A 13,576-nucleotide genomic window follows, 5' to 3' on the forward strand; every position below is an offset into this window, starting at 1 on the left:
TACTTCCCCACCCCCACCCTATTGTCCTAAAGAAATACACTTTAGATCTTTTCTCTTGTGCCAATAGCAAATGGGTTTCACAGGCATACTATAAGAAGAAGAAGAAGAAGAAGAGTTTGGATTTGATATCCCGCCTTTCACTCCCCTTCAGGAGTCTCAAAGCGGCTAACAATCTCCTTTCCCTTCCTCCCCCACAACAAACACTCTGTGAGGTGAGTGGGGCTGAGAGACTTCAAAGAAGTATGACTGGCCCAAGGTCACCCAGTAGCTGCATGTGGAGGAGCGGAGACGCGAACCCGGTTCTCCAGATTACGTGACTACCGCTCTTAACCACTACACCACACTGGCAGGAAAAGAGAAGGGACGCACAAATAGTTTGATTCCTGGAACTTCTCTGGCCTCTGGGAAGTGCCAATTCACCCAGGCTTCACACTTTGTTCTTTGCCTGTGTGGTCTATAATGAAATGCACTCCATAGGCCAATGGCTCAAGTCCCTGTCCCCACCGCAGACTATGAGGTGGACTGGAGAGAGCTGCTTTTGCTTTCAGACATTTGCTCCAGTTGGCCTTCTTCGTAGCTCTAAGAGACACCCTTGCAGCAAGCAGCATAAACAGTTGATGGTCCTACAGCCCACACCCAGTGAGCAAGGGCAAGAAGTCAGTTATTTTTGTTAACTGATATAACCTGCAGCTGTAAGCTTGGTATGTGGGTTAAAGGGAAGGCATGAGTGGTTCCAGCACGGTTTTCTCTCTCTCTGTTAATTTGCTCCATGGCAGCATTGTAGCCCACTTTCTACTGGAACAACAGGGGCAATAAGGGCTTCCTTGACACAACTGGATTTGTCTGTTAATGGTACAAATGGCATCCTGGCAGTGTCTGCTGAAAGCCGACATAGCAGTTCATAAAGCTTATTTTGCTTGGAGGTAGCCGTGTGTGGGAATCTACGATTGTGCTCCTTCCACTCCAGAGCATTTCTAAAGTCATCTAATGTACAGAGTGTCTCTGAAATAAAAATCAATAGAAACTTTTGCATCAAAAAATGGGGCTACTTTGTCCCCTGGAGGGTTTATTTCTGCACACTGCTCAAAAATGACAGGGCCTTCAACAAAAGAACCATTTCTGCTTCTCTTAACATTTCTGCTTATCGAACGACATGCTTTTAAGCTGGACCTACTTCTGCCTTGATATAATGTCAAAGACACCTTCTATCTAGGCCTCTGTATTTCTTCTGCCAGCAGGCCACTGAAATCAGGGGCACCGAAAGCTCAGGAGGAGCAGAGGTCAAAGACAAGGTGTCAGTGCAAAGGACCCAGCCTGCGACCTTATCCATCAGTGGCTTCTTGCTGAGAGTTCAAAAGGTTTCAACATCAAGGGCAGGCCCATGGCTAATTTCAGTCACAAAGCATTTCTCCTAGCAGGAAGGGCTCATTGGTATTCACCTGTGGTGTAAGGAATAAGGATAGGCTATTGCTAGAAACTTGCTAGAACATACACCCTGAGGATACGGCTCACAATTGAGAGACACAGTCAGGATTAGAACCGCTCCTTGCAACATTAATGATGCATTGATTCGGAATGCCTTGCCTGGCAACCTCTTGTATGCTGGCTGTGAGTTCCTTGGCAGGAGAATAGAATACAGCTTTAACAAATAGAAATATTGATATTAGCATGAAAATTACCTGACCTATGTCATTTTGAGTTTTGTCTCAATAATGTCTCAGAAAACTAAATTCTGCAGACTTCCGGGTCTATTTTTATCTTATTTTGATAGATACCAAGTTAACCAGGGTTTTACATATAGTCCTTTTGAGATTTTTGTACTACAGTTAATTCTAAACAGACCTTCCCCAACATGGTAATATTTTGTACTATAGCTCCCATCAGTCATAGCCAGCATGGCCATGGTAGTTGGGGCTGATGGGAATTGTAGTCAAAAACTTCTGGAAAGCACTAGATATGGGGAAAGATGGTTGACAAAATCATATGAGATGTGCTCTAGTTGCAGAAAAATGAACTGCAAACATTTGAATTGGGCAGAATCTAACCACCAGAGGGCAGTAGTGTGCTCATGCTAGACTAAAAAAAGCAATAATTTTGTTTTGTTTTTTTAATTTTTAAATAAGAAGAACACTGTGTAATTTTTTAAAGAAAATTCTGTCCAGCCAGTTTTATCAATGAGATGAGATTTGTAAAGAACCTGACATATGAAGGCTGCAGTTCTAGACATACTTTCTAGGGAGTCAGAGCTTACTGAGCACAGTGGCACTTGCTCTGAGTAAGATTACCCTGCAAGTATTAAAAAATACATACTAATTCCAGTCCCACCTTGTTTGAAAGCAGATGCCCTGCATACCACATACTGCATACTTGTTGAGGAAGGGAAAGGCAGTGGCGTAGCGTGGGGGGTGCAGGGGGGGCCGGCCGCACCGGGCGCAACATCTGGGGTTAGGGCAAATCCATGGGTTAGGGGGCGCAAATCCACGGGTTAGGGGGCGCAAATCCACGGGTTAGAGGGCTCAAATTACTTGCCTTGCCCCGGGTGCTGACAACCCACGCTACGCCACTGGGGAAAGGTGCTCTAAATGTATGGTGTAGGAGCAGCCAGAGAGATATTGAGCTGTATTCACAATAGCACTAAAGAGAACGTTCTATCAGTGCAAGGATTTCTCCTTGTATGACCAAACATTCTCCGCTCCTCCCCCCTAAACCTGTGGCCATTTCCCCAACCTTCTGGAGCAGATCTGGAGATGGCACAGGGCACACATGGTGCGGGGAGAAGAGAGGGAGACACCCTGTTGTGCTAGTGCTCATCCTTGTACAAATGCAACTGTTTAGCTTCATCCTGCCAAAATCACACCCACATGAGCAGAGCCAGTTGCCGTAAGAGCTGTTACCTGCTGAAGCAAATGGCAAGGGGGTATATCTTCCACCCAGTTTTTGAATGTGTACACACATCAGTGTTTGGGTATCTGAGCTTCCCTCCTACCTCAAAGTGACTCAGAATGTCACAGTCTCTTTGGTGAGTGGCAATGCTTGCTTTGCGTTTGCAGGTGCTCCACAGTGTGTGTCTCCTTGACTATTTTCCTAGCAACGTTTGCATGCATCTGGGACAGGTCTGTTAAACGTAATCATTCTAAAATGGAGAAAAGCTTCACTGTTTCTGTCGTATGTGGAACATCCACTTGTCTGACCTCTTTGATAGCCTTGCACAGAATAGTTTTATTGAGAGAAAAAGCTACCTGCAAAGCTTCCTTTCTGCTGAGGGGAAATCTGGTTAGTTTTATAATCTGTTGGAGAAAGGGCCTACAACTGCTTGGAGGCTGAACTGAAGGAAGCCTCTTGCCTCTTTAAGCCCTTCTGAGGAAAGAGAACTGGTTTTGCCACAAGAAGCCCCACAGACCCACATACTAATCTTGGCTGTTAATAAGCTTTTACTGTTTCATTTTTATTATTTCCCAGAGAGAGGCTTAGGAATTACTTCAGCCTACTCCACAAGCAGCACAGTGAAATAATGTGTGTATTTCCCTCTTTCCTTATTTATTACATAAAGGTGAGCTGCAGACTAATCCATCTCTATTGTGAGAGACAAACCCAGAATTGGATTAATATAATCCTTTAAAAAAGAAGGGAGACGCATGAGGGCATTTTGCCGCCCTGCATGTGCCAATCTCTTTTAGTAAGTGGAGGTTTGGGGGGGAAATTGCCCAAGGAGCTTGTAGGGTAGGTGGGGCTCGGTAGGCTGCAAGCGCTTACTGTGTCCATTCAATGAAGGCAGCTCACTTTTGACCACATTCTGCTATCTTTTTGTTACCAAATGATTAATGTTATTACAGCTTCTTTTCTTCAGCTCACTAGAGCTGATTGCTGGATTCGTGAGGAAATGTCACATTCTTACTTCACCTTAACTCCTGTCAACTGCAGTTGTGTTGAATTCCCCTTGTTGAATTTCATTATCATCATCATCATCATAAATAATTTTATTATTTATACCCTGCCCATCTGGCTGGGTTTCCCCAGCTACTCTGGGCGGCTCCCAACAGAACACTAAAAACAGAATAAAACTTCAAACATTAAAAACTTCCCTAAACAGGGCTGCCTTCAGATGTCTTCTAAAAGTCAGATAGTTGTTTATTTCCTTGACATCTGATGGGAGGGCACTCCATGCTAATAGTCATCACCAACCACATTCTGTCTATACCGTGGCATCATAGTCCTCATGACTGCAAATAACATGAATATGTGTTGGCCAAAACTTCTAGCAATGAACAAGTTGCTCAGCTTGCAGTTAACCAGCAAAATAGGAAGCCTTTTTATTTTAGAAATCTATGTCCATTTTTTGTTTGTAAAAACCCCCAGTGGCTCACAGTAAAACATATTATTAATAGCAGGTGTTCGGTGTGTGACCTTGCAGTGAATCTCTGTGAGCAAGCTGTGTTTCTCCGCATTCATAAAGTAGGGTTATCAATATTTACTTGACGTATAAGTTTTATAACAAACTGCTTAGAGTTCTATTGGCACAGAAAAATCCACAGAATGAAGTTTCTGAAAACTGAGCCCTCTGTGCCCAGAGTGGCTGATGCATCTCTTGAATACCCACCCACTAAAGAAAGCAGCGATGCTGCTAGTGACACAACAAAGTGGAATTCCACAAAGGATGTTTATGTGATTAGACAACTGCTGTGTGAGTGGGCAGAGGAAGCGCTGAATGGAAGGGATGGGTTACTAGGGCCCTTTACAAGCTGCTATCAATTATCACCCAGCCAATCAATAAGCCACTCTTCAGAGCCCAATGGTTACTGAGCAAATCTGTTTTAAACGCAAAGCTGAAAAGGGGAGATGGTGAAAGTGAGCAAAATATCGAACTATCCTGCTCTCCTGTTTGTTTTTTAAAGCTAGAATGAACGTCTGTAACACAGTTGGCTTCATTATGGCAGATCTCCAGATGTCACAATTAGACGGCAGTGCTATTGCTAATTCTAAGCAGAGTATATCCACCCACCTTTTATTCTCTTCCTACTTGTGTGGAGTCGAGGTGGGCTGCAACTTGCTCTAATTTTTATGTTATCTCAGCTGCGCGGCAGGAACTGCAATAGCATTGCCCTCCTCCTCGTGCCACTGAGGTTGTGTGAAAGTCCTGGATTATGCTGGAGGAGCCAAGTAGCTAGTGCCAGCTCTGGGTTTGAGTGTGCCCTGGACACACACTTATATTGATGAGCCGATGCATGAAAGAGCAGCAAACCTAACTTTTTAAAAATTACTTTATTTTTGTGTTATGTGTGTTTGGGAGGGGTGCTTGTATGATTCTTTGCCTCAGGTACCAGAATAACTTGGCAAAATAACCTTGGTTTGTGTGTGGGAGGGGACACTTAACTGCGCCACCTCACCGCAGGCAGAATAATGGATCAGACCACCCTTGCAAATAGACCCAGGTAAGTTGGGCTAGCATGGGTTGTGAAGGGCTTTGGTGTGTATATTATGAAGTAATGGGCCTGCTCAGCTTTGCTAAGTGAAGATCTATGACTAACTGGAGCCTCAAGTGTCTGACTGGCATGTTTGTGTATAATAAAAACATTAGGCACTAATTCTCCTCAGCATTTCCTTTGAGCTTCTGGGGAGAAGTTGATCTCAGTAATCATGAATTCTGATATTGTTTTGAGCCATTGAGACCTAAATCTATATTACTTTGGGGGATCCCAGTGACTATGTCGTCTTGGTGGGCTCCTGCGCAAGGGTCCATGAGCCACAGTGTGCCAACTGCAGCTGGGTGTGAATGGCATTTGTGTCACAGTCAGCCACCGCCTCAGCACTCGAGAGGGGCAACTTGAGGTGCCCGTTTCCTCATAGCCCATCTTTCATACCAGATCACTTTTCCTTCCTGCCCTTTTTCATTTCCCCCAAATGTATAAATATTCAGGAGCATGTGCGTAACTGCCATGCATGTTTGCCCTCAGACCTGTGATGGTATTCAGAATGCTGTTTTATTAAAGGCAAAGGGTTTTGTTGCCCTGGAACTCGGCCTGTCTCAGTGCCAAAGTGGAAATTGCAAAATGGGGCATTTCCATATTAATCCCCATCCCTACCCAAGACCTTTTGTCATATCAGTTCCCAGGCAGCATGTATTTGGCCTGCACATAAGAGGCGGGCAGTCCCTTGCTTGCTTCTGAAGAGATGTCTGAACTAAGTGGAAGTCGGCTCAGAAATAATAGTATTAGATGTGGCTGCCATCAAAGGCTTTTTGTTCCTTGTCCTGGCTGGATGATGCTATAATAATCTCTGCTGCCTGCGTGTGTGAAGATTTCTCTCTTAGAGGTTTGATCACACACTTGAGACAGAGAGGGAGGACACAGAGCAATATTTGGGAGAAGGCTCACGGCGTGTAGCCAAGAGCCATGCTGAGAAGCAGAGACTATAGGAGCCATTTTGCTTCCAGATAAGTGCAGGGATGTGTCGTGTATCAAGAGACCTTGAGCTTGTGGCAAAGGGCATGGCAATACCGCTATTCCACCAGCATATGGCAACTGTCTCAGGGTGAGATCATCATCTTCACAAAGTGGGGAGTGTGGCATTGTCTCTGTTATTCAGATGTCAGGTCTGAGGAAAACGGAGTAAGATGCTTGATCAACGTCGTGCCACATGTTGGCATAAATTGGGTGGCAGCCACTGAGAATCTTGGTTCTGACAGGCCCTTGATCATTCCAGTCTCTGGCTCATCCTAAGATAATAACATTCTTGTGCAGTTCATCCTCAGAAACAGCTGCTTTTACGTGGAATGCAGAAAACTGCCCTACACTAGGTCAGACCATTGGTCCATCTGGTTCTCCAGGGTTTCAAACAGGAGTCTTTCCCAGATTTACCTAGAAATGACAGAGATTGAACCCATGGCCTCCTGTATGCAGTGCGTATGCTTCCACCTTGGAGCTAGCACTCCTCACCTCAGAGTTCTTCCATGTTCTTTGTGAGCAGCAGACTGCCGCCCTGCACACCCCATCTTCCCATGTTAGTAATACAGATCACCAGCTCTTTTACAATATATGCTCAAGGCTAACAGGAAGGTAGGAAGGCTTCGACAGAGATCTATTCCACGCTTAGCAGGTAAGTATGGTCCAACAGCCAGCAGATTGTTATAACTGCAGGTCTACAAGGAAACATTGCTGACTTTTGGACATGCTCAACCTTTCTGGGATAGTGAGAGAAGGCTCTATGGAGCCCTTCAATGGAGGGACAGAAGAAATTGTGTCTTTGCATGGGCTCACCACCCAAGCCCACAAAGCTCAAAATTTAGACTTGGAGTGAGATCAAATAGTCACTACTATGTGCTGGCTATGTCGAAACTTTCTTTGCTGCGGTTCTGTTCATATGGATATCCTGCTACCTTTAGCCTCTGACTGCATGATAAGCCGAACATCTCTATGTACACCCACACCCAGATTTTTTTAGTAATTTAGGGACCATTCTCATGTTTGGGATGGAGATGAATGGCTGGCTAGTCAGAGCCAGTTGTAAAGTGCCTGGAATACAGATAAGTATTAATGTGCTTCCATTCTTAAGCTGGTGTGGGCTGCCCACAGGGAGGGTCTGGGGAAGAGGTGAGAGATACCCTGCTGATCTCAAGCCTCAGAGGTGGTTTATGCTTCCTCTACTCTTCACTAGTTGCAGCTGGCTGAGAATTAATTCTGCCAGACTAGGAGTTTGACAAGGAGTCATTTATCACAGGCTAAGGCTTTTGTTTCCTCCTTTGAGTACCCTAATCGGCTGAGTAATTCGTCTCTGTATAATGAGGACTGGATGGCACAACCTGATTGGGGCAGGCCTGAGTCATTTCCTGCCTGCCTCCGCATGCAAATAGGCCCCAAAGAGTCAGAGGGCACCCCATAATATCTCCTCTTCTCTTGCACACTTTCCACATACATTCTCCAAGTCTTTTTTCCTGATTTTTTTTTATCTTTTCAATGGTGTCTTTTATGTATCAGTGCTACATGTGTGCACCTATATGTTGTCTCTTGTCTTCGGAATGGATATTGTTCATTTTCCACGGTGAGTCACATTCTGCCGTGTTATATTCTCTTTGCTCTTGTCCTGAAGCCACCCTGGGATCTCTTCACATTTTGAAGCACCTACGCTCTGTTTGTCCCTGAAGTTCAGAAACTAGATTTTAGATTCTTTGTGAGATAGGATCAGGTATGAGCTGTGTCCTGGTGAGAAAGTGGAGACAGTCTTGCAAGATAGGAAGCAGCGCCAGTCAGTTAACACCATCCTGCTTGTAACACACCACTTGGGAGTGTTATTACATGCACTCAGTAAAGCGGAAGACATCCGGGGGGTTTTAATCAAGGGTATATCCTAGCCAGCAATAGTCTACTCACTGGAAATGTAAGAACTGCATAAGAAATAGCTTTAAAACCCAACGATAAACATTTGGAAGTAAGTTCCATTGTTTCAAGGAGACATTTACTTCCAAATAATTAAACTTAGGATCACAGATTTTGCATGTTCATTCAAAACACAAGGTTTTGCATGTTTATTCAAAAGCAAGTCCCATTGATTTTATGTAAATACTCTGTGTTGACTCTAAACATATCTTGCCTCTTCATGTAGTAGTAGTAGTAGTAGTAGTAATAATAATAATAATAATAATAATAATAATAATAATAATATACCCCACACATCTGGCTGGGTTTCCCCAACCACTCTGGGCAGCTTCCAACAAAATATTAAAAATACAATAAAACATCAAACATTAAAAACTTCCCTAAACAGGGCTGTTGAATTTGGAGTGGGGAGGTGAGGTCAGTTTCATGTCATAGGCATAAAAAAGAAACTGCAAATACTACTTATCCTTTGACTAGTGTGCAATTCCATTTGTTATATCTCACTCATCCTCCCAAGAAATTCCTTTGATGCAGAATCTGTGGGAGGTCCTGATAGGGTTCTAACCAAATGCACATGAGGTACTACTAACCTGGGTGGGCTACTAGCCACAATGGCTATGCTCCTCCTCTACTGTTAGAGGCAGTATGCCTCTTAAATACCACTTGCTGGGAATTATAGGTGGGCAGAGTGCTATTGCACGCAGGTCCTGCTTGGGTGCTTCCCAACAGGCAGCTTGGTTGACCTCTGAGATCAGGTTGCTGGACTAGATGGGCCATTCTCCTGAGCCAACAGGGTTCTTCCTATATGTTCTTATGGTAAAGGTGCTCAAAATGATTTTTTCCTCCTCCTCTTTGTTTCTGGATATAATACCCCCCCACCCCTGCAACTTCCCTGTCCCTACACTGTGGACTGAGGTAATTTCAATTCATTGCAAGATTCTACTTTGGAGGAGAATGATGATTTCCGTATGACATTAATGCATGAACTCCTACACCGGGTGCTGAGGTGACTTCCATGAAGCCAAACAATTTAGTGCTGCAGATAATTGATCCTGTCAAGCAGAGAGCATGTTGCGCTGGCAATAGCTAATAATAGAAATGACATTAGTACTTTCCGTTTTGTTCTCTCACCTTGGCCCTTTATGGGATTCATCCCACTTGGTGCTGAATTTGCTGTTGTTGCTTCTCCTCCTCCTCCTCCTCCCTTCTTACAGACTGAAGAGCAAGGGGTTGATGGCTGGTTTTCAAAAAGACGTGGCCTTGACAGAGCTGGAAGACCCCCAAAGCCAAACGTAACCAGACATGTTCTGCCCTGGAGCGAGCAGGTAAGCTGAACAAAGCACATTTTCAAGGAAGGGAGGTAATCTGGAGGGGCGGGGTGGTTTGCACAGGGGAAGTTTGGAAAATGATACTAATTGTGCAGTTACCAGCTGTGTGCAAAGGTGAAATCATTGGGCACAATTCTGATTAATAACCTTAATTAAGTCCCAGTGAAATGAATAACTGTGTAAGAGCAGTACTGACCCGCTTGCCCAGTTCCTGTTCATTTCAGTGATGCTTCAAGGAATAGTTTCACAATGGATTGTGGCCTTTCGCTTCACGCCTACTTTGTCCTCCAAAATAGTGCACCTACAAAGGATGCTTTAAGCAGAGGCCATCTGTCTCAGGCCAGGAAATGTGAGTAGATGACCCATAAGGTCTACTTGTGCCATATGATTTTATGAAACCTAATAATAAAGCTTGAGATACCAGCCAGCAATTCCTCTCTTACAGTATTTGAACCCTTCTTGAACTGCACACTAATAACAACTGAACGCAGTTTTTAGATATTGATGCAGAGAAAATTACAGACACACATAATTAGACCAGACATCCAAGGCAGATCAGAGGCCAGTGTGCATTCACTCCATCCTGCTCCATCACATTTGGTCCAGCCCATTTCACACTGATTTCCCAGCACTGTTTTACTTTTGTCAGTTCAGGGTAAAGCCCAGCCTGGATTGACTGACACCTGCGCCTGGGCATCTGCCTGCTTAATGCACTCATGCATTATTCAGCCAGCGTTCAGCCTGCCACCATGAAAAGCATCAGGAAGGTCCTGAAGAACTGTGGCAGGGAAGCTGTTGTTAGTGGGATGCACTGAGATGCCCGAGAGGGTAGGTGCTGAGTGATGCTTATGGGAGGAGGATGCAGTTTGATCACAGAGCCAGACCTGGGAGTTGCATCGCAAATGAGCAAATCCCACAGATCAGTAAGCACCATCAGCAGCCAGGCAAAAGAAGTCTGGGACATGCTGTGGCACATAATGGGCTTTGTTCGTTGATTTGCCAAGTGGTTAGGTCTCATTATCTGCGAGGTTTCACGGGAGGCTGGTCAGCATCCTCAGTAGCTTTGTGCAAAATAGCAACCCTGATGTACATGACACCTATTGAGTAGTCAATCCTAAAACGTTTAGCCTCTCTTTCCAAAGAAGGTTCCCCGATGGCTGTGGGGAAGATCGTTTACTACAGACTGGTGGTGCAATGCATACCAGTTGGGGGGCTGCATGGTGCCTTCTTCAGCTGCCCCATTGGAAGGGAAATCCCTCCCCCTCTCATGATATCCTTCCCAGCAGCTTCTGTTTTCCTCAGCTCCCGTGGATTAGTTAAGCACCATTGACTTCACTAAAGTGGCACATCTGCACCAGCTGATGATCCAGCCCTCCATTTGAAGCGCACAACAATGCCCAGAGGGAGCAGCAGCTGAGATGTGCCAGATTTTGATCCACAGACTTGAATCTAGGAAGCGGGGGTGGTCATTAATCACTGTTTGAATGAGGACTCTGTTGTGATTATGGAGAGGAAGATTAAGAGAGTATTGCTATTAGGAGAGGAGCGGGCCCTTGTTAGCATCTCAGAAAGCTGTAGGCTCAGAAGTTACTATAGAGAAATTTGCATCTTATCCTCATAATGATGAGCTGTTTACTGTAGCCCTCCCTGTACCTCTCAGGTGTTGACGCTGCATGAGATACCAGAATTTTTGGAGTCCGGTGTTAGCAGTCCCATGCTGTATAGGGAAAGTTTGTGGTTGCCACAGAATTTCTTTGCCAGGAGTATAGAGCAAGGTTGGAAAAATCTCTGGCCATAGCTAGCTCTGTATACTGGCTGGGCTTAGAATACCCGAGAAACTCCTGTCCCGTATGATGTTCCACGTTCACCACAGTCATCTAGAGAGACCACACTTTGTTACCTTTAATTGTTACAAGAAGCAGGGCTTTCTCTGAGTTGACACCAAACCTCTGGAACTTCATTTAGAGACTATAAGTAATGCTATGATTATTATTTTTTAGTTCAAGCCCAGGCTTCCCCAACCAGGTGCCCTCCAGATGCTGCTGGACTACATTCTTGACCATTGGACGTGCTGGCTTGGGCTGATGGGAGTTGTAGTCTTAACAACATCCGGAGGGCACCAGGTTGGGGAAGGCTGATCAAGACCTTTGTACTTCACCAGGCACATACTTGAGGAAACTGACTCATTTAAGATGACTTGATTATATTGATCCATAAGTTAGAAATTTAAATGTTTTAGTTGTTGTGAATTGCCGTGGAAGGTTATTGTGGGGTAGGATAGAAACCTACAATTTTAAAATGGTAGAACTATAGGCCTATTACAGGAACTGAAGTGTTTTGGCTCACGTGGTCCCTCCTTAAGAGGCTGGAGTATGACCTTGCTCTCTATCTCTCAGGTGGATATCTGTAAATGGATGCCTAAACAGTTGCTGCTGGGTTACTGATACCTGCAGGTGGTGCTGTGAAGTAGCCCATACCAAAATTGTGCCACCACAATTGTGCTAGATGGTTTGAAACATAGTCTACACAGCAAGGAGCCATTCCTGATCTCAGCATTTGCTATTCACGTCAGGCTTGAAACATCAAATGACACATGCATATGTGACTGTCTAGTCCTACTGGTAGAAAGGACTGTGCCACCTCAGAAGGCTCACAAGAGATCATTTATTTGACAATGCCCCTGTATTAAATTATCCTTGTGTTTGTAAAAACAGAGAAGGCTTCTAGCATTAGCCTTCCCCCGACATACTATTTGTTATTTATTATTATATTTATTGAATTTATATATTGCCCTATACCCAGATGTCTCAAGGCGGTTCACAGAACAAAATCAAAATATAAAACCACAAAATAGATAATCAAAATAAAAACAACCCAATAATACCCCTCCATTGGATGCACACAAGCATGTGTACCAACCTTGCATTTCCATAGGTAAATTAGTTTGCCCACAATTACACTTTACTCGTAAGGGCTCCAGCCTATAGTTTCAAGCAGCAGGATGGCACAGCTACTCAGTAGTAGACCTATTCATGAATAAAGGCCCCAGCCTGCCTTTTACCCTTCTTTGTATCTTGTGTTCCCCTAATTATTCCTGCATTGTACTTTGCACTTGAGTACTGCAAATGTGCAAGGAATGTGCACAGAATATGTTGCTTGATCAGAGGCAAAGCAAGTGTTTGGAGGAAGGGCCACAGCTCAATGGAAGAGCAACTGTTTTGAGTGCAGAAGGTTCTAGGTTCCATTCCTAGCATCTCCAGGTAGAGCTGGGAACTGTCTGAAACCCAGGAAGAGCACCTGCCAGTTGGTGTAAACACTCCTGAGCTAGATGGACCAATGTTCTGACTCTGTATAAGACTGCTTCCAATGTTCTGTGAACATCTCAGAGCAGTCTAGAAAGCCTGGCATCCAAGAGAGAACCTTTTCATTAAGAAATGGCTGCACTGCAAGTGTATTTCTATATATTCATTGCACTACCATGTTCTGTGAACCAGTCCCATGTTATGCTTTGCCCTGCTGAAAGGGTGGCCAATAGTAATAATGGGGGGGAAATAAGTATATTGAGCGTACGAAGTCAATTAATTAGATGATTGTGCTTAACCACTAGAATAAGCCTCAGAGGGCTGGAAAAAAAATAATGAGAAAGAAATTAAGAAATAATGAGAGAGAGAGATACGGGCAAAAGAAGAGCAGCCTGCCAGAAATGGGGCATCTCTTCACTACAAACTTAAACCAAGTAAAATGCCACAGATCTCCACTCCCAAGAAATCCTGGGAATCATAGATCTGTGGGTGGGTGGGGTTAATATTATCTAACAGTGAATTCTCAACATTCTAACAAAGCTATGGTTCTCACGAGTCTTTGAGGATGCCATAAGAA

General features: G+C 44.3%; 1 protein-coding gene across 5 annotated transcripts in view; it reads left to right on the forward strand.

Moving 5' to 3' along the window:
- Positions 1 to 13,576, forward strand: part of B4GALNT4 (beta-1,4-N-acetyl-galactosaminyltransferase 4) — a 160,458-nt gene that overhangs the window by 99,739 nt on the left and 47,143 nt on the right. For all 5 annotated transcript variants that reach the window (XM_083607014.1, XM_083607017.1, XM_083607018.1 and 2 more), the window contains exon 3: positions 9,584 to 9,694. In XM_083607014.1, the coding sequence (XP_083463140.1) occupies positions 9,584 to 9,694 (111 nt within the window). The remainder of the gene's footprint in view (positions 1 to 9,583; positions 9,695 to 13,576) is intronic.

This window comes from Podarcis filfolensis (assembly GCF_964270895.1).
Source record: "Podarcis filfolensis genome assembly, chromosome: 1".
NCBI classification, from domain to species: domain Eukaryota; kingdom Metazoa; phylum Chordata; class Lepidosauria; order Squamata; family Lacertidae; genus Podarcis; species Podarcis filfolensis.